The following is a 23,355-nucleotide window of genomic DNA, read 5'->3' on the forward strand; positions in this document are numbered from 1 at the left end:
CACATAACACTAAGGCTCATTTCTCTATCAATCTCATTTTCTATGTTTTTACTCTCTATATTTTCAGTTGACTCCACAAATATTGCCATTGTCTAGCTACTGTGCTTAGAAATCTGGGAGTCATTCTTCCCCATCACGCACATTCCATCAAAACCAAAATTCTAGCAATTTGGTTTATTAATATTTATTAAGGATTCTTTTTTAATTTGATTTACAGAATTTTGTTGTTTACTGTCAAACCTCAACATGAATCAGCCATAGGTATACATATATCTCCTCCCTTTTGAACCTCCCTCCCATTTCCCTCCCATCCCACCCCAAGAATTAAGGATTCTTGAATCCATGTTTCTATCTATTTTTACCGTCTCCACCCCAGCCAGACCTTTTAGTGTTTTTTTTAGATGGTGCAGCAGCTCCCTGACTTTTCTCTGTGATTCTAGTTGTGTCTTTCTTGACTCTGCCCATAGATTTGGCCATGCTATTATCTTTCATTCTTCAGTGGGTTCTCCCCCATTAGAAAAACATCTTCATTTCAGTCTGCACTCAATATGCCAGCAAATTTGGAAAACTCAGCAGTGGCCACAGGACTGGAAAAGGTCAGTTTTCATTCCAATCCCAAAGAAAGGCAGTGCCAAAGAATGCTCAAACTACTGCACAATTGCACTCATCTCACACGCTAGTAAAGTAATGCTCAAAATTCTCCAAGCCAGGCTTCAGCAATATGTGAATCATGAACTTCCTGATGTTCAAGCTGGTTTTAGAAAAGGCAGAGGAACCAGAGATCAAATTGCCAACATCCACTGGATTATGGAAAAAGCAAGAGAGTTCCTTTTCTGGAACATCTATTTCTGCTTTATTGACTATGCCAAAGCCTTTGACTGTGTGGATCACAATAAACTGTGGAAAATTCTGAAAGAGATGGGAATACCAGACCACCTGACCTGCCTCTTGAGAAATTTGTATGCAGGTCAGGAAGCAACAGTTAGAACTGGACATGGAACAACAGACTGGTTCCAAATAGGAAAAGGAGTTCGTCAAGGCTGTATATTGTCATCCTGTTTATTTAACTTATATGCAGAATACATCATGAGAAACACTGGACTGGAAGAAACACAAGCTGGAATCAAGATTGCTGGGAGAAATAATAACCTTAGATATGCAGATGACACCACCCTTATGGCAAAAAGTGAAGAGGAACTAAAAAGCCTCTTGATGAAAGTGAAAGTGGAGAGTGAAAAAGTTGGCTTAAAGCTCAACATTCAGAAAATGAAGATCATGGCATCCAGTTCCATCACTTTATGGGAAATAGATGGGGAAACAGTGGAAACAGTGTCAGACTTTATTTTTTTGGGCTCCAAAATCACTACAGATGGTGACTGCAGCCATGAAATTAAAAGACGCTTACTCCTTGGAAGGAAAGTTATGACCAACCTAGATAGCATATTCAAAAGCAGAGATATTACTTTGCCAACAAAGGTCCATCTAGTCAAGGCTATGGTTTTTCCTGTGGTCATGTATGGATGTGAGAGTTGGACTGTGAAGAAGGCTGAGCACCGAAGAATTGATGCTTTTGAACTGTGGTGTTGGAGAAGACTCTTGAGAGTCCCTTGGACTGCAAGGAGATCCAACCAGTCCATTCTGAAGGAGATCAGCCCTGGGATTTCTTTGGAAGGAATGATGCTAAAGCTGAAACTCCAGTACTTTGGCCACCTCATGCAAAAGACTCTGATGCTGGGAGGGATTGAGGGCAGGAGGAGAAGGGGACGACAGAGGATGAGATGGCTGGATGGCATCACTGACTCGATGGACATGAGTCTGGGTGAACTCTGGGAGTTGGTGATGGACAGGGAGGCCTGGCGTGCTGCAATTCATGGGGTCACAAAGAGTCAGACACAACTGAGCAGCTGAACTGAACTGAACTGAAACCGTTCTTGATCCAGCCTTTCTCTGACCCATCTCTTTCTCTAGGCATGGCCCTCTTGTCCCTTCTGACCACATAAGTTATATTTTATGACCACAGATGCTTCTGGTTCTCTTGCTGTGTGTGTGCACCTGAGCAGAGAAACACAAACACACCAGCACTGCCACAATCACCAGCAGCATCCTCACCACCATCATCATTCTGTTTTCTAGATTCTGTGGCCTAGAGTCATCTTTTTCTTTTCCTCACTTTACCTTGTCAATATCCAAGATATTTTTTTGCTCACTGAACTAGTACAAGTATCATCTACTCCAAGAATCAAAAGGTTTTGCTTAGTGTTTCTTCACTCTGCTCCCGTATACCACCTATGTATTTCTTTTATTTTTCATGTTGTATGTTAATTACCTGTTTTGCATAAGTCTTACCCTGATAAATTCTGAGTTCCTTGAAGTCAAGCAGTCATATTATTCACTTTCAAAATATCAATTTCTAATATAGCCTAGCATACATATACTGGGTGCCCCAAACCTTTAATGAATGAATGAATTTAATAAATGAATAAGTCAATCCCAATATCTACTAACTCATAGTTACTTGTATTTGGCCATGTGTTTATCTAATTTAACTGAAAACATTTGTACCTGTATATATGGTGTAATTAATATAAAACACATCTAATCCATATTAACTTATGACGTGCAATCTATATGAATTCCTAAAAGAACTTAAAACAGGTAAACAGAGTTCAAATCTTCAAGAGGAAAGAAATCGTCAGTCTCTTGAAGAATATGCAGAAGCATGCAAGATATAAGCCCTAATAACTCTCCATAGATTATTCTTAATTTCTTCTCATCCTTAATTTTCTCACATTTCAATTTGTTCAAATCTACTAAACTTTCTTAAAATACTCTCTGGGGCACTTCTCATGATACTCACTCCTCATTTCCTTCTTATTTAGAATGTTACCTGGGAAGAGAGAATCCTTCCTGTTTAGTAAGGTGGGGAAAGGGAGCAACAGAGCAGTAGACCCCTAGCCTCATTTAACAGGAAAGGCAGGGGGTGTCTGGACCACTGCATGCTGACGGTAGCTGTCTGAGCACATGCATATGTATGTTGGAATATGACATTACTCGTTTTGGATTATTGGTCAATTACTATTTTATATTGCGATGTAGAAACATCTTTATGTGAAGTACCCTTCCATTGCAGGTGATCGAATCCCCTCTTTTAAAACAGACAAACAAACAAACAGGTTGCTCTTTCAACCATAGCGCTAATGCAGGTGTGTTGAAAGCAGTCCTTTTGATTTGTTGAAAGGTAACATCTTGGACTCAGTACTCTGCTTTCTTTCTTTATAGTTTGCAGTTAGAGTGTAATACTTCGTGCTTTCTACATCAGCAACAGCAATCTGCTGAAGCTCCAAGGAAAACCTCTCTCAAACAGTTTAGTTGCAAAGAGAATATGGCATTCATGAGCTTTGGCAGGAAATAACACTCTTGAGCCATGTTCCGTTTTGAAACTTGAAAAATCCACTGCTTGGAGATGTCAGCCACAAAGGGTCCTGAGCTGAGTCTATTGTTAGAAGAGGCACCAACAGTGCACAGAGCTCGGGAGTGCGGGTAGAGGGGGAGTGGGGGGCTCTGAGAGCTTGCGTGCCTCCCTGCTGGGGGGCCTGGACAGGGCTCACTTAGAGAAGACCTCACCATGGCTTTATGTAAGCTCAGTAAGAGGCAAAGCAGAAAACCTGCCGCTTGGGAAAAGTGTCTTTACATAACCAGAGTTTGGCTTTGCGTTAGCTTACTTAGATGACATTTTCACAATTTATCAAAAATAACCTTACTTTGCTCATGCACGCATTAAATCATCATATTTCTATAACTGGTGCATGTGTGTTTAGTCGCTCAGTCACGTCCGACTCTTTGCGACCCCATGGCCTGTAGCCCACCAGGCTTCTCTGTCCATAGGATTCTCCAGGCAAGAATACTGGAGTGGGTTGCCATGCCCTCCTCCAGGGGATCTTCCCAACCCAGGGATTGAAGCCAGGTCTCTCGCGCTGCAGGAGGATTCTTTACCGTGTGAACCACCAAGGAATCACAGTAGCTGGTTTAAAACCTCTGTCCCAGTAGCAGTCGTAGATTTTGAAGGAATGTCTGAGCTCATCAGTAGTTGTTTCTCAGTAATTCCATATGGTGTTAAGCTGCCCATGACAACTGGTCAGTCTTTCAGTTTTATATCCAGCTCCTTCTGTGATATGTGACACTGGCCCAGCATACTGAGACTAAGGGGAGTGTTCCTGTCTGTTATGATGCAGGCTGCCAGAGATTCTGCACACAGTAAAGAAGAACCATGTGATACTACGGTGCTGCCCACAGGTCAAAGACCTTCCCACAGAAGCCAGAAACTTTCTCTGAAGATCTTGTCCAAAGTCTTCCTGTGATAGCCCTTGTGAGGAAGGCTGTCCTCAAAACGAACAGGCTTCACAGGTGGTTCAGCAGTAAAGAATCTGCCTGCCAGTGCAGGAGATGCAGGAGACGTGCATTCAAACCCTGGGTGGAGCAGATCCCCTCAAGTAGGAAAGGGCAGCTCATTCCATTATTCTTACCTGGAAAATTCCATGAACAGAGGTGCCTAGTGGGCTACAGTCCATGGGGTCCCAAAAAGATACAACTGAGCGACTGAGTGTGCACACACATCCTAATAGACCTGAGTCACTTTATTGAGAGCAACTGTTTCTTATAAAAAACTGCTGCTTTTGGAGCATTGGACAGCGTGAATTCTGGGGCCCCTGTCTCATGGCACCAGACGTTTGCAGCTCTTTTTTTTTTTTTTCACTGAAGCCATTGTTGGCCAATATACCTCCTTCTCTCTCACCTCTTTCTTTCTCTAAGATATTTTTTTTTCTTTCCCTCTTCCTTGAGCTGAATTGGAGCTACCATGTCACTATGATAGAATTCTCTAGGTCCAAGATTTGGGAGGAGCAGGTTAAGGAATCTGTCTGAGATCTCCTTCCTAAAAGGCACCTCAATTTGTGAAAATTTCTCCTTTTCCATATCCAAATTCCTCAGAGCAAGAGGAAGGCATATGTTAGGCTAAAAGTTCCATCATATCCTTTTCCTAGAGAGGGTTAAGTTAGGCCACTGGGGGGTCCAAGGTGAGTGAACCTTGAACCCCTCTAGAGAACTGGCAGTTGCTTCTGCCTGAGGGGAGGAAATATATTAAAACATTTAAATATAGGGCACCCAGCTATGTCTAAAAATGTCTTCTGATGCTTCAAAAGAATAAACATTGATTAGGTCTAAATATTCCTTTATGCTGGAGGCTAGTACTATGGTCTGTTGAGAGGCATTGAAGACTCTTCTTCACAAGGCTCTAAAAATGGAACAGAATCTTATCAGTCTGGGATAATTTTAGCAGGGTTCTGTTAGAGGGCTAGTGAATGGACAAAATGCAACTTCTGGGTCCTTGTTATCAAGTGTCTTGTTTGCATTCTAAAGAGAGTGAATGTATGCCTGCTCCATTGTTTCCAACTCTTTGCGATTCCATGAGGCTCCTCTGTAAAAGGGATTACCCTAGCAAGATACTGGAGCAGGTTGCCATTTCCAAACTGAACATTAATTGGTAACACATGAGTTCTGAATTAGATTTTGGAAAGTGAGCTCTTGGGTTTTGTATTCAGCTGCCTTATTTGTTAGCAGCAAATATTGGCATGTAAATGAATCCTTCATATGTTTGTTGGGGCAATGTAAACTTCTTCACCACTATAATTACTCCACAATTTATATGAGATTCTGATCACCCCTAAAATCAGTGAATAGCAAGATATTCTCCTGCATTGTAAGAGTTTATTTTTAGGCTATTATAGAAAGCTTATTGTCTGTTCATTTTTTTCCCCGCAGCCCCCACCTCAGATATATGACAAACAGCTGGATGAGAGAGAGCACACCATTGAAGAATGGAAAGGTGATCCTACTGCCTAATTAAGTGTACTTTTTCTTTTTTTTTCAACTCATAAAATATTTTTAAGTATTTTCCTTTTAAAATGCTTTAGTAACAGATGGTTTTCTAAGGGCTAGCCTCTTAGACCATTTTCAAAACTCCTAAACTTCATCTGTCTTTTCATACTAATAGCAATATTACATTTACTCCAAAATGAAAGGAATTAATTACTGACATATTTTAAAAAATAGTACTGATTGTCAAAATATTTGTCATGGTGAAAGTCAAGCTTTAATTCAAAATTTCAGAATTAAACATTCTAAGTTTGTACATAAAATTATCACATTAAATGGATAATGTTATGCCTGAGATGGTTCTAGGCATTATAAAATAAAAGAGTGAATATGTGAATTCACTCACTCAATTTATATGACTTGAGAATTTAAATGAAAATGTATGCATTCAAACAGCTTATTTCTCATTTAAAGTAAGAAAACAGTGAGTGAATATATTAATTACCTTTTTTTTTTTTTAACAAAACTTTTCCAAACACATACTATATGGTCAATATCATACTCAGGATGAAACAAAGCAGAGAAGAATTGCTAAACTAATATAAATAACCACAGAGTAGAATAAATATGAAAAAACCAAATGCAGTTTATAACAAATGATTAGGTCAAAATGAGGAGGAAGAGAAAGGGTACATCAGAAGGAAAGAAATGTTTGAGCTACCTTGAAAGAATTAGTAATTCTAAGTTGGGAAAATAAAAAATAGAGAAAAATACTAGAATGAAAATATAAGAGAAAACCAAAGGGTAAGAATGATCAAAATGTGCTATAAAGATAGTAAGGAGAATCCACTGTTCGAGAGATCATATTGGAGAGTATGGAAAAATAAGCTCATATAAACAGTAGATCAAATTTTAAAAATCATGAGAATGATAGACAGAAAAAGAGTTGATCTAAATAAGGACCAGAGCGCACTCAAAGGTTCTTGTTAGGTAAGTAATAGGGTGTAAATATCACTCAAGGAGGATAGACTCAATTCTGAAAACTGGAGGAATACCTATAAAGGATGGTGCTTGTGTTAATTGTAAGCCATTGCAAAGCAGGAATGAATTGCACAGAGTAATTTTTAGCTAAAAGGGATAAAGTAAAAAGAAATGAATATATACACATTTTTATCTCTAGCAATGAAAAAGCCAGAAATGGATGCCAGTTTGGAAATGAGGGTAATAATTTTTTTTAATGTTGGATTTTAGGCAAGTTTAGTTTTACAAATCCAAAATTTGAGTCTGGAAAAAAAGATGAAGTAAGAGTTGGAAATGGATAGAAAGTAATAATTTCAAGTCATAAGAATATGTGCATCTCTTAGGGAAAGAACATAAAAGAGAAATGGATGTTCAAAACTAAGGCATTAAAATCTGTAAGAGATAAAGTCAGAATGCATCAGAAATTCCCCAAAGAATTCAGAAAAGAAGTAATGTGTATTCTACATACATTGATTTGGTCAAATGCACTGTTGAGCACCTATGTTTGCCAAGCTCTGTGCTTTTGCGAGAAAATAGGGCTTCCCAGGTGGCTCAGTGGTCAAGAATCCACCTGCCAATGCAGGGGATTCAGGTTCAATTCCTGGGTTGGAAAGATTCCTTAGAGGAGGAAATGGCAATCCGCTTGAGTACTCTTGCCTGGAAAATTCCATGGACAGAGGAGCCTGGCAGGCTACAGTTCACGGAGTCTCAAGGAGTTGGACATGACTGAGCACGTAAAAATAGAAGAGTAAAAAATTCCACTTGATTTGTAATTGACTCAGTCCCATCAAAATGTTATTGTTTGTTATGAATGACTTTTTCTTTGGGTTAAGGAGAAAACTGATTTTCATAACACTGGTACCTTTGTTACAGAACTTATCTATAAGGAAGTAATGAACTCGGAAGAAAAGACGAAGAATGGCGTTGTGAAAGGACAGCCTTCTCCTTCAGGTACTCACTCTCAATGAATAACCAACAAACCGGTACTTGCGTATTTTTCTTGGCCTTAAGGAGAGATTGCAGTCAATAATACTGCTTATCAAGCATATGAACCAGTGTTACCTGTTTCCCTCTAATGATTTCAGTCTCCTTGCTTTTGATGGTTACTGTGGCATTTATTCTGACTATAATGATTTAGCATGAGTTCTTTCAGAGCTTTAAAATAACAAGGAATCTTGAAGAAATATTAGCATAATCTGATTAAAGGGTGGGTGCTCCTCTTCAAAATTCAGATCCATAATGCCCTCTTGACCACCACCTCAGTGTGGAGTTCAGGAATCAATCCCTCCAGCTAAAACCTTTTCCTTCATTCACTCTAAAGTTTACTCTTCCTAAGGTTGATGTGACAGTAGTTGAAGCCTTAACCACAACGGGGTCCAATTAAAGTCAGCACAAAAATCTTTCCATTGGTAGTCTACAAAATATAGCACACATTAGTACATATACATGGGCTTCCCAGTGGTAAAAAACCTGCCTACCAACACGGGAGACATAAAAGACAAGGGTTCAATCCTTGGGTCGGGACGGTCTCCTGGAGGAGGGCATGGCAACCCACTCCCTATTCTTGCCTGGAGAATCCCATTGAGAGAGGAGTCTGGTGGGCCACAGTCCATAGGGTTACAAAGAGCTGTATACAACTGAAGCAACTTAGCATGCACATATATAATACTCATATTTTCCTGAGCTCACCAATGAGCTTTAGGATGACTTGAGATAATTTACTTACACTTTTTAATGCCAATATATTTTTCCTAGGACCGATGTTCTGAATAGAAAGAGAATATAAAAATAGTTTTAAATAATGTAACAACTTTATCATCAGCTTTAAACAACACTCAGATCATGCTGACAAAGCTGTAGGCTGCAAATTATTACCTTAGAGAAAGTAGATTTGGTGTCCTACTTTTGATATATAATTTTTCCCATGCAATTTAAATCATTTCAGGAAACAGAATGAGTGAGTCAATTCCTCCTGCTGATATTACTCTTTAACAAGTTTGCAACCCACAACTACTATGATACCCAAACTGATGCTGTTTAGTTATGACATGTTTTTCTCACTTCTAGACTTAGGGAAATGTCCAATTCTATGTCAAGTCTTTCCTATTGTCAAAGAAGGTTAAAGGAATCATCGGAGTTGTTTGTCTGCCCACCCTATTTATTCAACCCCGCCTCTATACTGATACAAGTCTGTAGAAGATGCTTCTTACTTAACCTGCCTGTTCTATCTGCTGCTGATTAAAGAGCCCAGAGACTGAATCCAACAGCAAGATGCCACCTGCTAAGGCAGAAAGACTCCCTAACTTAAGAATTATCATAATGGTCAAAATACTTTTTCCTATAATCATTAAGAAGTTGAAATACCAGAATCCAGTGAAGGGTGACTTAGCATTTCAGGAAGTGTTGAAAGTGAAAGTGTTGCTCAGTTGTGTCTGACTCTGCAATCCTATGGACTGTGGCCCACCAGGCCTCTTTATCCATGGAAATCTCCAGGCAATACTGGAGTGAGTTGCCATTATCCTCTCCAGGGGATCTTCCTGACCCAGGGATTGAACCCATTTCTCCTGCATTGCAAGCAGATTCAGATTCTTTCTTTACCTCTAGCACCACCTAGGAAGCCCTATTTCAAGATGTGAAAGTGAAAGTGTTAGTCGCTTAGTCGTGTCTGACTGTTTGCAATCCCATGGACTGTAGCCCGATAGGCTTCTCTGTCCCTGGAATTCTCCAGGCAAGAATATTGGAGTGGGTTGCATTTCCTTCTCCAGGGGATCTTCCCAAGCCAGGGCTCGAACCTGGGTCTCCTGAATTGCAGGCAGATTCTTTACCACTGAGCCACCAGGGAAGCCCCATTTCAAGACAGGACAGGACAAATTTCACAGTTTCTTCTATTCTTCTTTCTTTAAAAAATTGTTTATTTCTGCATCAGGTCTTATTTGCAGCACGCAGGATCTTCATTGCAACATGTAGAATCTTTTGTTGCTGCAGAAGAACCCTCTAGTTGTGCTGCATGGGCTCAGTAGCAGCGGCACATGGGTTTAATTGTCCCGCAGCAATATTTGATCTTAGTTCCCCAACCAGGGATCAAACCCTTACCCACTGCGTTGCAAGCCAGATTCTTAACCTCTGGACCACCAGGGAAATCCATTCATTATCTCCTTTCTTTTTTGCAAAGAGCTCAGAATTATGCTATCCACTCCAGGATACCCCATCTTCTGCTTGTTTCCTCCACTTTCCCCTCAACCCCGACCAGGTCTTCACAACAGCTAATCTATGATGGCATAAAAATACACAATTTGCTTTTCAATACTTTCACAAACTTCTACAAAAATCTTCTTATTCCCATGATTCCTTTCAGGCAAACTGTACAGCTCAGGGAAGGCAGAAAGGAATTAGTGATGGTACAAGTGAGATCAATGGATCATTAAAGGGATGCGATCAGTGATCTGCCATAAGAAAGGCTGGAGTGTTTGGTAAAGGAACAAAGTTTGTATATAATTGAAGTGTAATTCTTTAATCATTAAAGTCATCATTCTTACTGCAAAAGAAAGTGAGTACATGCAAAGTTTCTTTTAGCTCCTTAATGAGGGAAATGACAGGATGACAAAGTTCAGTGAAGATATGAGAAATTAAGATTAGGTAGTCTATGGAAAGGAGAAGGCAATGGCACCCCACTCCAGTACTCTTGCCTGGAAAATCCCATGGACGGAGGAGCCTGGAAGGCTGCAGTCCATGGGGTCGCTAAGAGTCGGACACGACTGAAGGACTTCCCTTTCACTTTTCACTTTCATGCATTGGAGAAGGAAATGGCAACCCACTCCAGTGTTCTTGCTTGGAGAATCCCAGGGACAGGGGAGCCTGGTGGGCTGCCGTCTCTGGGGTTGCACAGAGTCGGACATGACTGAAGCAACTTAGCAGCAGCAGCAGCAGCAGCAGTCTATGGAAAAAATAACACTGAGATAAGATTACCAAATTAAATAAAAACCTACAAATGTCCTACACAGCAACCAAACCTATCTTTGTGGTTGTCTTTTCTACTAGGCAGAAAAAGAAAAGAGTTTTACTTTATCAGTTTTCTACAAGTTTACAATGTTATAAAACATCTGGATCCTAATCTACTGAGAATATTAAGTCAAAAAGTTATGTTCCACAAAACAGTCAGATGACCCTTACGAGGGGGCCTATTAAAAAATGCTCAAGTGTGATAGTAAAAGGTTATATGCTCATTTTCTTTTGGCACCAATCCCAAATGTTGGATCATTTTCTTGAACAATATCTAAGGTTATTGACATAATTTCTATGTGCTCTGAATAGATGAACCTGAGTCTTGGCCAAGTAATTATTTTTAAGTTTGTAAGAAATATATTTAAGGTGAATAAAACTGAAGCCTAGTTTACAGAGTAGTTTGTTATTTCTGGACTCACTGTGAAATAAATTCATTCTGCCAAATTATGTAATGATGAGTATAACCTAGTCATAAAGAAATTAGGATACTGGGCCAGGACGCGTGAGATGCTGCCAATTCAGATTCCATTTGTTTAAAACCAAACACATCCTCTCCATTTAGATTCACCCACTCAGCCGTAAATTTTGTCTCAACTTTCCCATTTCTATTAATGGCAACTCTATTTTTCTCAGCCTCCCAGCCTGAAACCCATAACTGACCTTTCACTCCATACCCACATTATGACTGTCAGTCACTCTTTGCATCCTAAACATTTTGCTTGCTAGATGTCTTACATCGAATTGCTACCATACCTTTATGTTAACACCATTATGATTAAAATTTTCTTGAAATAATTTTCCATACTTCAGTCTTGACCTAAGTTGATCTTTCAAAACTATAGGTTGAGCAGTCATTTACTGATCAGTGCCTCCAATAGCTTTGCATCACTTATAATTTAAGCCTAGTAACCTCTGACACAGACAGCCCTCTGAAATACACTCCACATTTTCCCGCTTTTGATACTATACCCATTCTAGGGTCCTGTGTTGTTGCTGCCTTACTTGACTGGCTCCCCACCTTTCTGCCCATTCAAAAGTGTTCTTTTATTACCACCTTGTCCCCAAATATTTTTCGTATCTGTTCCAAAAGACTTTTCATATCTTCCCAAAGAATAAGATCTTTCTTTCCTATGGGTCCTAATAGTACTTGTATTTTACACATTGTCTTATTACCTGTATCAATTGTAAATTCATTGAGAAAAAGATTGTATATATTCAGCTTTGCCCTGCGGTGCCAGAGTATTATCCCTTACACATAATGAGTGAGTGAAGTCGCTCAGTCGTGTCTGACTCTGTGACCCCGTGGACTGTAGCCCGCCAGCCTCCTCGTCCATGGGATTCTCCAGGCAAGAATACTGGAGTGGGTTGCCATTTCCTTCTCCAGGGGATCTTCCCAACCCAGAGATCGAACCCAGGTCTCCGACATTATAGGCAGACGCTTTAACCTCTGAGCCACCAGAGAAGGGCTTCCCTGGTGGTTCAGTGGTAAAGAATCTGCCTGCTATGCGGGTGACATGGGTTCGATCTCTGGGTTGGGAAGAACCCCTGGAGAAGGGAAAGGCTACCCACTCCAGTATTCTGGCCTAGAGAATTCCATGGACTACAGTCCATGGAGTTGCAAAGAGTCAGACAGGACTGAGCAACTTACACATAATAGTAGCCTGTTAAATATTTATTAATTTGGAAATTGGTGCTCAGGTCTTTCTTCAACATGTTTCTTGGTGCTCTCCCAAAGACAAAATTCAAGACAGGATTATAGTTTTGGGACAGTATGCAGTTCAGTATGTTCTTATGCCAGTTAATACTTATTCACTTGTTAATCATCATGAAGGTAAATGAACCGAGTATCAAGTACACAAATGTTGCTTCTGGCATTTACTCCTGCTTCAGACAAAGCTTTGCCATGCTTTCAGGTGGTTTTTTTATTTATTCACTGTGGGACATATATATTCCTGAAATTTTTTGCATGCCCGTTTAGTTTAGTGTCGGAGAAGGCAATGGCAGCCCACTCCAGTACTCTTGCCTGGAAAACCCCATGGACGGAGGAGCTTGGAAGGCTGCAGTCCATGGGGTCGCTGAGAGTCGGACACGACTGAAGTGACTTAGCAGTTAGTTTAGTGTGCTAGCAATTAATCATAAAACATTCCCCTTAGGCTCTTTGTGCACACGAGAAGGCCAAAATACTTTTACCCATTCCAACTACCTGTAACAATACTAAATTATCTATCTTCTACACCTGCTCTAAACTATAGTGGCCTGGCTTAAGCAATTTATAGTTAAAATGATTGTGGATTCAATCTTTCACTACATGATTTTAAAGGAAAAGATTCCTGGCTTGATTTTGAGAAATCATATGTGTGATACATATTATATGACATATTTCTGTTTGGTATTTTTTATTCTTTTATTTACTTAGCTAGCTATTATTTATTTTTGCCCAGCGGGTCTTCACTGCTGCCCATGGGCTTCTCCAGCTGCAGTGGGTGGGGGACTACCCTCCAGCTGCAGTGAGTGGGGGACTACCCTCCAGCTGCAGTGAGCGGGGGACTACCCTCCAGCTGCAGTGAGTGGGGGACTACCCTCCAGCTGCGGTGTGTGGGCCTCTCACTGAGGTGCCTTCTCTGGTTGTGCAGTGTGGATTCCAGGGTGCATGGGCGTCACTAACCGTGGCATGAGGGCTCAGTAGTTGTGGCACATGGGCTTAGTTGCTCTGAGGCATGTGGAATCTTCCTGGACCAGGGATTGAACCTGTGTCCCTGCATCGGCAGGTGGATCCTCAACCACTGGACCACCAGGGAAGTCCCTGTGTTTGATATATTTCCGTGCATTATGCGGAGACATAAGACAGCCATGTACTGGAGCAACGAGCCACTTGTGTACACTGAGTTTTTTGACCTCATATTGTAGCTTGAAATCCACCATGCAGGATTTAAGACATAGAAATTGGCTGACTCTACAAATCAAGGCATTCTTAACCCCTCTGAAGAGCCATTTGCTAAATTTTTATTGGCATACCACTGTGCGTGTGTGTGCGTGTGTGTGTGTGCGCGCGCGCGTGTGGTGTGCGTGTGTGTGTGTGTGTGTGTGTGTGTGTGTACATGGTGTGTATATATATATATACAGCCACTCTGGTATTCTTGCCTGGAAAAGCCATGGACTGAGGAGTTCAGCTGGACTAATGGACTACAGTTCACGGGGTTGCAAAGTGTTGGACACGACTGAGCAATTAACACACACACACACATTTGCAGTAAACTATGCTGGAAAGAGAAAGCGATTACTTAGAAAACTTTTGAAGATTCAGCCTTATTGCATTCCTCATTATAATCACCTTTTCTCAGGAATGTTGCATATCACATTTTATTTTGTAAATAGCTGAGATGAAATAATATTACGACTTAGACTCCCTTAATATTCAGTCATGGCAACACTAGAAACCCAGCAGCAAGGGAATAAGTTAATGCAGTTTTTCAGTGACAAAATTGTCCTAATACCCAAACTCATGTTTTAGTGATGCTTTTAAAATGTAAATAGAAAGTTAAATGTGCATTTGCAGAATAATACAGAAGCTTGAAATTTACTGATGGAATTGTTGTGTATCAATAAGAAATAAATCTAAACCCCAGATACACTTCTAAATAAATAATTATACTCCCTTCTACTATCTGATTTCACTTGCATAGTGATTTATTTTCAAGAGTAGCATGAGTGCTTGCTTTCTGAATTGATTTGTAAAGACTGCTGAGGGAATAACAGCCCATGAATAGAAATTAATTTTCTTCTAAAAGCATTTACTATAGAATGTTAGAGCAAGAACAAACTAGAAGGTCATCTAATACAAAGATTCTTAGTCTGTTCACCACCCTGTTGCCTGAGAAGTAAACCTCCCAGAAGTGACAATGACTCACTGAGCTAGGGATGCTTAGCATCAAGATGGGTAGAGATTTCTTAGAATCTCTAAATGGAAGATAAAGCTTTCCCAGTGATTTTAATATATAGCCCCTCCTTCTCCTCTACATCTTATGGGAGTATGTTCCTCCCAATTATTTACAGATCTATCCCAATAACTTTTTCTATTTAAAAACATCAGCCCCTAAACCAACTGAAGCTGATAGCCATGAATACAGAGAAGGAATACATCTTAGTGACTAAAACAAATCTAGTGGTTCTCATAATACTTTGTGTCTCTTTTTATGTGTGGATGGGTCAGGAAAATAATTTTATTTAGAAAAGCAGAACAGTATTTTCCTTTGAGACTATGGATGCCTTTGGCTGGATAACTTCTAGGCTTCTCAGGTGGCTCAGTGGTGAGGAATCTGCCTACTGGTGCAGGAGATGCAGGAGATGCGGGTGTGATCCCTGGGTTGGGAAGGTTCCCTGGAGAAAGGAATGGCAACCCACTCCAGTATTCTTGCCTGGAAAATCCCATGGACAGAGGAACCTGGTGGGCTACAGTCCATGAAGTTGCAGAGTCAGACACAACTGAGTGACTGAGTGTGCGCGCACAGATACACATGCAACTTTTAGCTGGTAAATTTTTGTAAGTTCAGCTCGGTTCAGTCACTCAGTCATGTCTGATCCTTTGGGACTCCATGGACTGCAGCATACCAGGGTTCCCTGTCCATCACCAACTCCTGGAGCTTGCTCAGACTCATATGCATTGAGTCGGTGATGCCATCCAGCCATCTCATCCTCTGTCATCCCCTTCTTCTGCCTTCAATCTTGCCCAGAATCAGGGTCTTTTCCAATGAGTCAGTTCTTCCCATCAGGTGTCCAAAGTATTGGAGCTTCAGCTTCAGCATCAGTCCTTCCAATGAATATTCAGGGTTGATTTCCTTTAAGATTGACTGGTTTGATATCCTTTTAGTCCAAGGGACTCTCAAGAGTCTTCTCCAACACCACAATTTAAAAGTATAAATTCTTCAGTGCTCAGCTTTCTGTATAGTCCAACTCTCACATCCATACATAACTACTGGAAAAAACATAGCTTTGACTAGATGGACCTTTGTTGGTAAAGTAATGTCTCTGCTTTTTAATGTGCTGTCTAGGTTGGTCATAGCTTTTCTTCCAAGGAGCAAGTGTCTTTTAATTTCATGGCTGCAGTCACCATCTGCAGTGATTTTGGAGCTCAAGAAAATAAAGTCTGTCATTGTTTTTATTTTTTCCCCATCTATTTGCCATGAAGTGATGGGGCCGGATGCCATTATCTTTATTTTTTGAATGTTGAGTTTTAAGCCAGCTGTTTCACTCTCCTTTTTACTTTCATCAAGAGTCTCTTTAGTTCTTCTTCACTTTCTGCCATAAGGGTGGTGTCATCTGCATATCTGAGGTTATTATGTCTTTCCATAAAACCTAAATTTTTTTCAGGTAATTTTGAAAGTAACTAGTATTTTTTATCTGTAACTTTATTAGTATTTCCAGTTAATTTAAATGACACATTTATTGACAAAAATTTATAATGCTTTACTAACAAAAAAATTTTATAAAAAGAGTATGTATTTTACTGGTTTCTCTGAAAACAATATAGGAAGAGGGGTATTTATCACATTGCTAGGATATCCTGGGCAATGATAAGTTCAATTCAGTTCAATTCTACTTTTAACATATTGTCCCAAACTGTTTGGCAGTAAACTAACAACTTGAAGCCAAAATATTTGTCTGGAACCTTCTAATTTTGTTTGTTTTTACGGTTTAAAAATTTATTTATTGTCTACATAAAAAACAGACTTGAGAGGATCATTCAGTAAAGCCAGAGATGGCTACAGTTGAGAAGGCATATAGTATAGTGCAATAGAAAAAATCATACAGAAGCAGAAGTTTTTTTTTTTTAATTACAGTGTGGGGTTTAATTTTTAATAATAATAGAGTTTGATCCCTGAGTCAGGGAGATCCCCTGGAGAAGGGAATGGCTGCCCACTCCAGTATTCTTGCCTGGAGAGTTCCATAGACAGAGGAGTCTGGCTGGCTACATACAGTCCATGGGGCCACAAAGAGTTGAACATGTCTGAGCAAATGAGCATGCCTGCATGCAATCATCTCTTTAAAAAAGATGGACTGATTGTAGCAATTACTAATTTCTATGGACAGGGAGGCCTGGCGTGCTGCAATTCATGGGGTCGCAAAGAATCGGACACGACTGAGCAACTGAACTGAACTGAACTGATCGTGTAAATATTCTGTGATCAATTTCAAGCTACTGATATGTCATCTATGAAGGCAAAATTGGAAAGAAATGCTAATAACTGACTCTCAAAGCCACTAAAACCACCGCAGCGTGCTGCTAGACAGTACACAAGATTCCCATCCCCCACAGCACTGTATAGGGAAACTCTTTACATACAACCTGAGAATGTAATGGGGATTTTATAGAGGCACTGTTAGGAACCTTTTTTAATGCATTTGTGCTATACAGAGTCAGCAACAACAATTTATGGAACCCTAGAAATACGGTTGATAAAGATTCTGAGAAATGAAAATCAAAACTACAATGAGATATCACCTCATACCAGTCAGAGTGGCCATGATAAAAAAGCCTACAAGCAGTAAGTGCTGGCGAGGTTATGGGTTAAAGGGAACCCTCCTACACTGTTCGTGGGAATGTAAATTGGTACAACTACTATGGAGAATAGTATGGAGACTCCTTACAAACTAAAAATACAGCTACCATAAGGTCTAGCAGTCCCAATCCTGGGCATATATCCAGAGAAAAACATGGTTTGAAAGGATACATGCACGCCAGTGTTCACTGCAGCACTGTTTAAAATAGCCAAGACAGGAAGCAACATAAAGGCCCATCTACAGATGGATGCGTGAAGACCTATGTACACATGTACAATGGAACGTTACTCAGCCATTAAAAAGAATGAAATCATGCCATTTGCAGCAACACGGATGGATCTGGAGATGATCACACTCAGTGGAGTAAGTCAGAGAAAGACAAATATCATGTGATATTATCTGATAAATAGATAAACAGAAGGGATATATTCATACAGTAGAATACTGTTGTCATAAAAAGAAGTGAAGTATTGATACAGATGAATCTTTTGAAAATATTAAGCTGTGTGAAAGAAACTAGTCACAAAAGACACATATTGTATGATTCCATTTATCTGATATGTTCAGAACAGACAGTTTTATAAAGACAGAAAGTAAGTTAGTCATGGCCTAGGGCTGGGTGGTAAGAAGCAGATTATAGGATTTCCTTTTGTGGGGATGAAAACTCTACAAAACTGATTGTTGTAATGATTGCACGACTATGTGAATAACCTAAAACAATTGAATTATACAAATTAGATTTGTGAAATATGTCTCAGTGAAGCTGTTACAAAAGATATATGGGCAATATTTTATATTTCAAATTAAAACTAAATCTAAACTCTAGTACCGTGATTTGAAAACCATCCATAGTATAAGAATATATCATTCAGGAGATGAATAGACAGTAATCTCACTCTGTCAGCCCATAATTTGATCAAGCCTTTATTAAAATCCTGCATCTAGTTTTAATCTCTACCCTTTAATAATAATGTGGAAAAATTTAAGATGTTTCTGAGAAGCCCATCGCTGCTGCTGCTACTAAGTCACTTCAGTCATGTCTGACTCTGTGTGACCCCATAGGTGGAAGCCCACCAGGCTCCCCCGTCCCTGGGATTCTCCAGGCAAGAACACTGGAGTGGGTTGCCATTTCCTTCTCCAATGTGTGAAAGTGAAAAGTGAAAGGGAAGTTGCTCAGTCGTGTCTGACTCTTAGCGACCCCATGGACTGCAGCCTACCAGGCTCCTCCGTCCATGGGATTTTCCAGGCAAGAGTACTGGAGTGGGGTGCCATTGCCTTCTCCAGAGAAGCCCATCGCAGTAATGCTCAATTATTAGAGACCATAGCTGATGAAAGAATATGAGGATGTTGGTATAATTTAATCTAAAATCAAAGGGAAAAAAAACAGAGCTGGGCAGTTGGGCTGTTTAATCAAGAGTTGTCTGCTGGCCTCTGAAATCTACTAGTATATGTCACAAGAGGAAATGAAGTAGCTCTGCACCATATCTGTAAAGGATATAATCAAATAAAGCTGGAATGAATTGAAGCCAGATAACTTTACATTACTTGTATGCTTACTGAGCAACTAAGCACACGTTAGGTAGCCAAAGTATTGCCACCTGATGCGAAGTACTGATTCATTGGATAAGCCCTGATGCTGGGCAAAACTAAAGGCAGAAAAAGAAGGGGAAGACGAGGATGAGATGGTTGGATGGCATCACCGACTCGATGGCCATGAGTTTGAGCAAGCTCCGGGAGCTGGTGATGGACAGGGAGGCCTGGCATGCTGCAGTCCATGGCTCGCAAAGAGTAAGACTTGACTGAGTGACTGAGCTGAACTGAGCCGAACTTTACATTATATTAATATGATATAACTTATCATATTAATATATATCATTAATATATATCATTAATATATCATAATATTATATGATAATAAGAGTAAAGGTATTTACATGAAGATGTTAATAAGACAGATTTAAAAATATAGAGACATTTAAGATTAGTGGGTACTGATATTTTTAAGAGTTTAAAGAACATGAAATATTGCATAGGTTTTTTGGATAAGAAAATACAGGATACAAAAGGGTATATATGAAATGATTATACTTAGAGAGACTTCCTAGCAAAAAGACCAGAAAGTAATATATCAAAAGTTTAATAGTTCTTATCATTAATTTGAGGATCAGTGCATATTGCTGTCTTTTTTTCCTATATTTTTTACATTTATCATAATTTGCATAAATATGGTTATAATCAACAAAGAACAGCTTTAAAAGGATCCATGTAATTTGTCTTAGTTTAAGTGTGTGTACCCTCTTCAGTTACTGTCACATTTTAATCACCTACCTACTCCAGGAACAAGGAGATTGTATTAAGTTCTCCACTTCATTAGATTTTCCCCCCTAACTTATTAGATGTATTTGATAATACTACTGTGACTTATTCACAGGGATATATGATTTTCACCAAATATTTCTCACTTTATTAGATGCTTATACTTCATATATTTTTAATAGTGAACTATTTCACAAAACATGCATTTCACCACCTGTATCGCTTGAATATAAAGGCTCTATAAAGAGAAAAAGTGATTGGACTTTCCAGGGTGCTTTGGTTTAATTCAGTTTTACAATCTCCTCTGTGTGGTTCTTAAAACTACTGTAGCTCAGTAAGTATTTATTGAGTGATTACCATAAGCAGGTTTCTCCTCAGAGTTTCAAAACCTTTGTATTCCTACATAGCAGATCAATTAAAAAATTTTTGTAGTTCTTATTTGGAGATTCCCAGGTAAGCAAGCCTGATGAAAAGTAAATGCACTCAAGAGGCTGACTGTGGTTCTGACTTCTGTTCTTTTTTTGGTCTATGGTGACTTTCATCCACAGTCCTACCTGGATTTTCCTATATGGATTTTAAGTTTGATGTCAAATTAATGATGGTAAAATAATATTTACTTAATATACCTTCCTTTCTTATAACTGTAGCCTCAAAGTAAATCTGATCTCTGGGAATTACCTCAGCCTATATTTCTGGGATAAGAGGCTTATATGTGTTTGTTTTAAAAGTTGCCTGAGGGACTTCCCTGGCAGTCCAGTGGTTAAGACTCGGGTTAAGACTCTGTGATTCCAGTTCCTGGAGTGTGGGTTTGATCCCTGGTCAGTAACTAAAATCTCACCTACTGCCTTATGCAGGAAAACAAACAAACAAACAAACACCTTCCTGAATTGAAACCATCCAGGTTCAGGTGATTACTTTAAAGGTGTTCACTTATTTGCCCTCTTCATAGAATAGTGGTCTTCAGCCTTTAACATCAGTCTCCAGGGAGCTTTTGAAAAATGCAAATGCCTTGATTCTACCCAAGGCCAGATGCGTTATAATATGGGAGGTGTGAAGGGTGAATGGGGTGTTTAGTGGAGGGTTTTTTTTTTTTCTTTTAGAATCATTACAGGTGATTTCTAGGGTAGAGCAGAATTTGACAGTTACTGCATTGTTATTTAGTCACTAGTCATGTCCCACTCTTTGCAACACCAAGGACTGTAGCACACCAGGCTTCTCTGTCCTTCACAATCTCCCAGAGTTTGTTCGAGCCCATGTCAGTGACGCCATCCAACCATTTCATCCTCTCTCATCGCCTTCTCCTCCTGCCCTCAATCTTTCCCGGCATCAGGGTCTTTTCCAATGAGTCAGTTCTTCCCATCAGGTGGCAAAGTAACGGAGCTTCAGCTTCAGCATCAGTCCTTCCAATGAATATTCAGGGTTGATTTCCTTTAGGATTGACTGGTTTGATCTCCTTTCAGTCCAAGGGACTCTCAAGAGTCTTCTCCAGCACCACAGTTCAAAAGCATCAATTATTCGGTGCTCAGCCTTCTTTATGGTCCACCTCTTACCACCATACATGACTACTGGAAAAACCATAGCTTTGACTAGACAGACCTCTGTGGACAAAGTAATGTCTGTCCTTTTTAATATGCTGTCTAGGTTGGCCATAGTTTTTCTTCCAAGGGGCAAGTGTCTTTTACTTTCATGCTGCAGTCACAATCTTCAGTGACTTTGGGACCCAAAAAATAAAGTCTGTCACTGTTTCTATTCTTTCCCCATCTATTTGCCATGAAATGATGGGACCAGATGCCATGATCTTCACTGAATGTTGAGTTTTAAGCCAGCTTGTTCACTCTCCTCTTTGACCTTCATCAGGGGGCTCTTCAGTTTTTCTTCACTTTCTGCCATAAGGGTTGTGTCATCTGCATATCTGAGGTTATTGATATTTCTCCGAGCAGCACTGATTCCAGCTTGTACTTCATCCAGCCCAGCGTTTCTCATCATGTACTCCGCATATTATAAGTTAAATAAGCAGGGTGACAATAAACAGCCTCGATGTACTCCTTTCCCAATTTTGAATGACTGCTTTAACCCTTGAATAACTTGTGACCAGGGACACTGTGTTGTTATCCTCATGTTCACAGTCTAATGTAGTGCTCTGTATTAGTGGTTCTATGAGGACTTGTCGAATGAATGATGGAGCAGACATCCCCTATCTAGGGTCCCCAGCCTTCAGGATCTAATAATGCTTGATGATCTGAGGTGGAGCTGATGTACTAATAATAGAAATAAAATGCACAGTAAAGCTAAGGCACGTGAATCATCCCCAAACCATCCCCCCTTATTGCTCTGTGGAAGAACTGTCTTCCATGAAACCGGTCCCTCATGCCAAAAAGGTTGGGGAGCACTGCCTTGTCGTCTGTGCACGCACTTGTCCGCTGAGTGACATCCAGCTGAGTCTAGTTCCAGGTTTAGTCATGTCGGTCTTCATTTTCTTAGCACAGGTGCAGCCGTGAACAGCAGTGAGAGCCTCCCTCCTTCCTCATCCGTCAATGACATCTCCTCCATGTCCACCGACCAGACCCTGGCATCTGACACTGACAGCAGCCTGGAAGCCTCGGCAGGACCCCTGGGTTGTTGCAGGTGACTAGCCGCCTGCCTGCGAAACCCAGCGTTCTTCAGGAGATGATGTGATGGAACACACACGCAGACACGCACGCACACACGCAAACGCAGACACGCAACGACAAGAACGTGGCAAGGGAGAGAATCCGAGTCTAAAATTGAAACACATCTTTCAGCCTGCTTCTTCTCCAGAGTTCTGTATTGCAGCTAAGCCAAATGTATATTTAACTCCTAGTTGCTCTTGCTTTGGTATTCTTCCAATGATGCTTTTACTACAGAAAGCAAATCAAACACAATTAGAGAAGCCTTCTCCATAAAGTGTAATTTTAATGGCTGCAGAACCAGTGACCTGTAACTGCCCTTTCAAATGGCATGACAAGGTGTGCAGTGGCCCCATCCAGCATGTGTGTGTCTCTATCTTGCATCTACCTGCTCCTATTGGCCTAGTCAGATGGATGTAGATACAGATCCGCATGTGTCTGTATTCATACAGCACCACGTACTTAGAGATGCTACTGTCAGTGTCCTCAGGGCTCTCCCAAGACATCACGCACTGGGGTACCACATGGTCCATTTCATGTGATCTATTACTCTGACATAAACCCATCTGTAATATATTGCCAGTATATAAGCTATTTAGTTTGTTAATTGATTAAGCTGTATGTCTTATAAGAAAATGTGTAAAGGGCGGAATATGGGGAGGGAGTGAGTTCTCTTGGACCCTTGAAGATGTAGCTTCCAAATCTGAACTGATTAAATGGCACCTGTAAACCAATTTGTAGAAAGAACATATGTGATGCTTATGTACAGTGCGGGGTGGGAGAGGGTAACAGTTTCCAGGTACTGAATGGTTTGACCTTTAGAAGGAAGGTAGGCATAACAGCTGAGGGTCTTTTCTCTGATAGTGAGTGGGTAGGAGAGACTAGGGTAGTGTGGCCATGTGGGAGGAAGAACTAAAGGAGGTATGACCCAGATTTAGGA

At 40.2% G+C, this 23,355-nt stretch overlaps 1 protein-coding gene across 50 annotated transcripts in view; it reads left to right on the plus strand.

Moving 5' to 3' along the window:
• The window catches only part of MAPK10 (mitogen-activated protein kinase 10), a 373,060-nt gene extending 349,911 nt beyond the window's left edge, over positions 1–23,149 (plus strand). For 28 of the 50 annotated variants that reach the window (XR_015165197.1, XR_015165199.1, XM_086404939.1 and 25 more), the window contains 3 exons: positions 5,818–5,881; positions 7,765–7,842; positions 22,254–23,149. Coding sequence is in view for 47 of the 50 variants with exons in the window: in XM_086404939.1 (XP_086261065.1) it covers positions 5,818–5,881; positions 7,765–7,842; positions 22,254–22,396 (285 nt within the window). In the remaining 3 variants the exon portion in view is untranslated. Of the gene's footprint in view, positions 1–5,817; positions 5,882–7,764; positions 7,843–22,248 lie in introns of all 50 variants that reach the window. The other 22 variants (XR_015165198.1, XM_086404959.1, XM_086404956.1 and 19 more) reach the window with 1 other exon arrangement.
• The last annotated feature ends 206 nt before the right edge of the window (positions 23,150–23,355 follow it).

The sequence above is a fragment of the Bos grunniens genome, chromosome 6 (genome assembly GCF_055505025.1).
Source record: "Bos grunniens cultivar Pamir isolate PY7600 chromosome 6, Bosgru_T2T1.0, whole genome shotgun sequence".
NCBI classification, from domain to species: domain Eukaryota; kingdom Metazoa; phylum Chordata; class Mammalia; order Artiodactyla; family Bovidae; genus Bos; species Bos grunniens.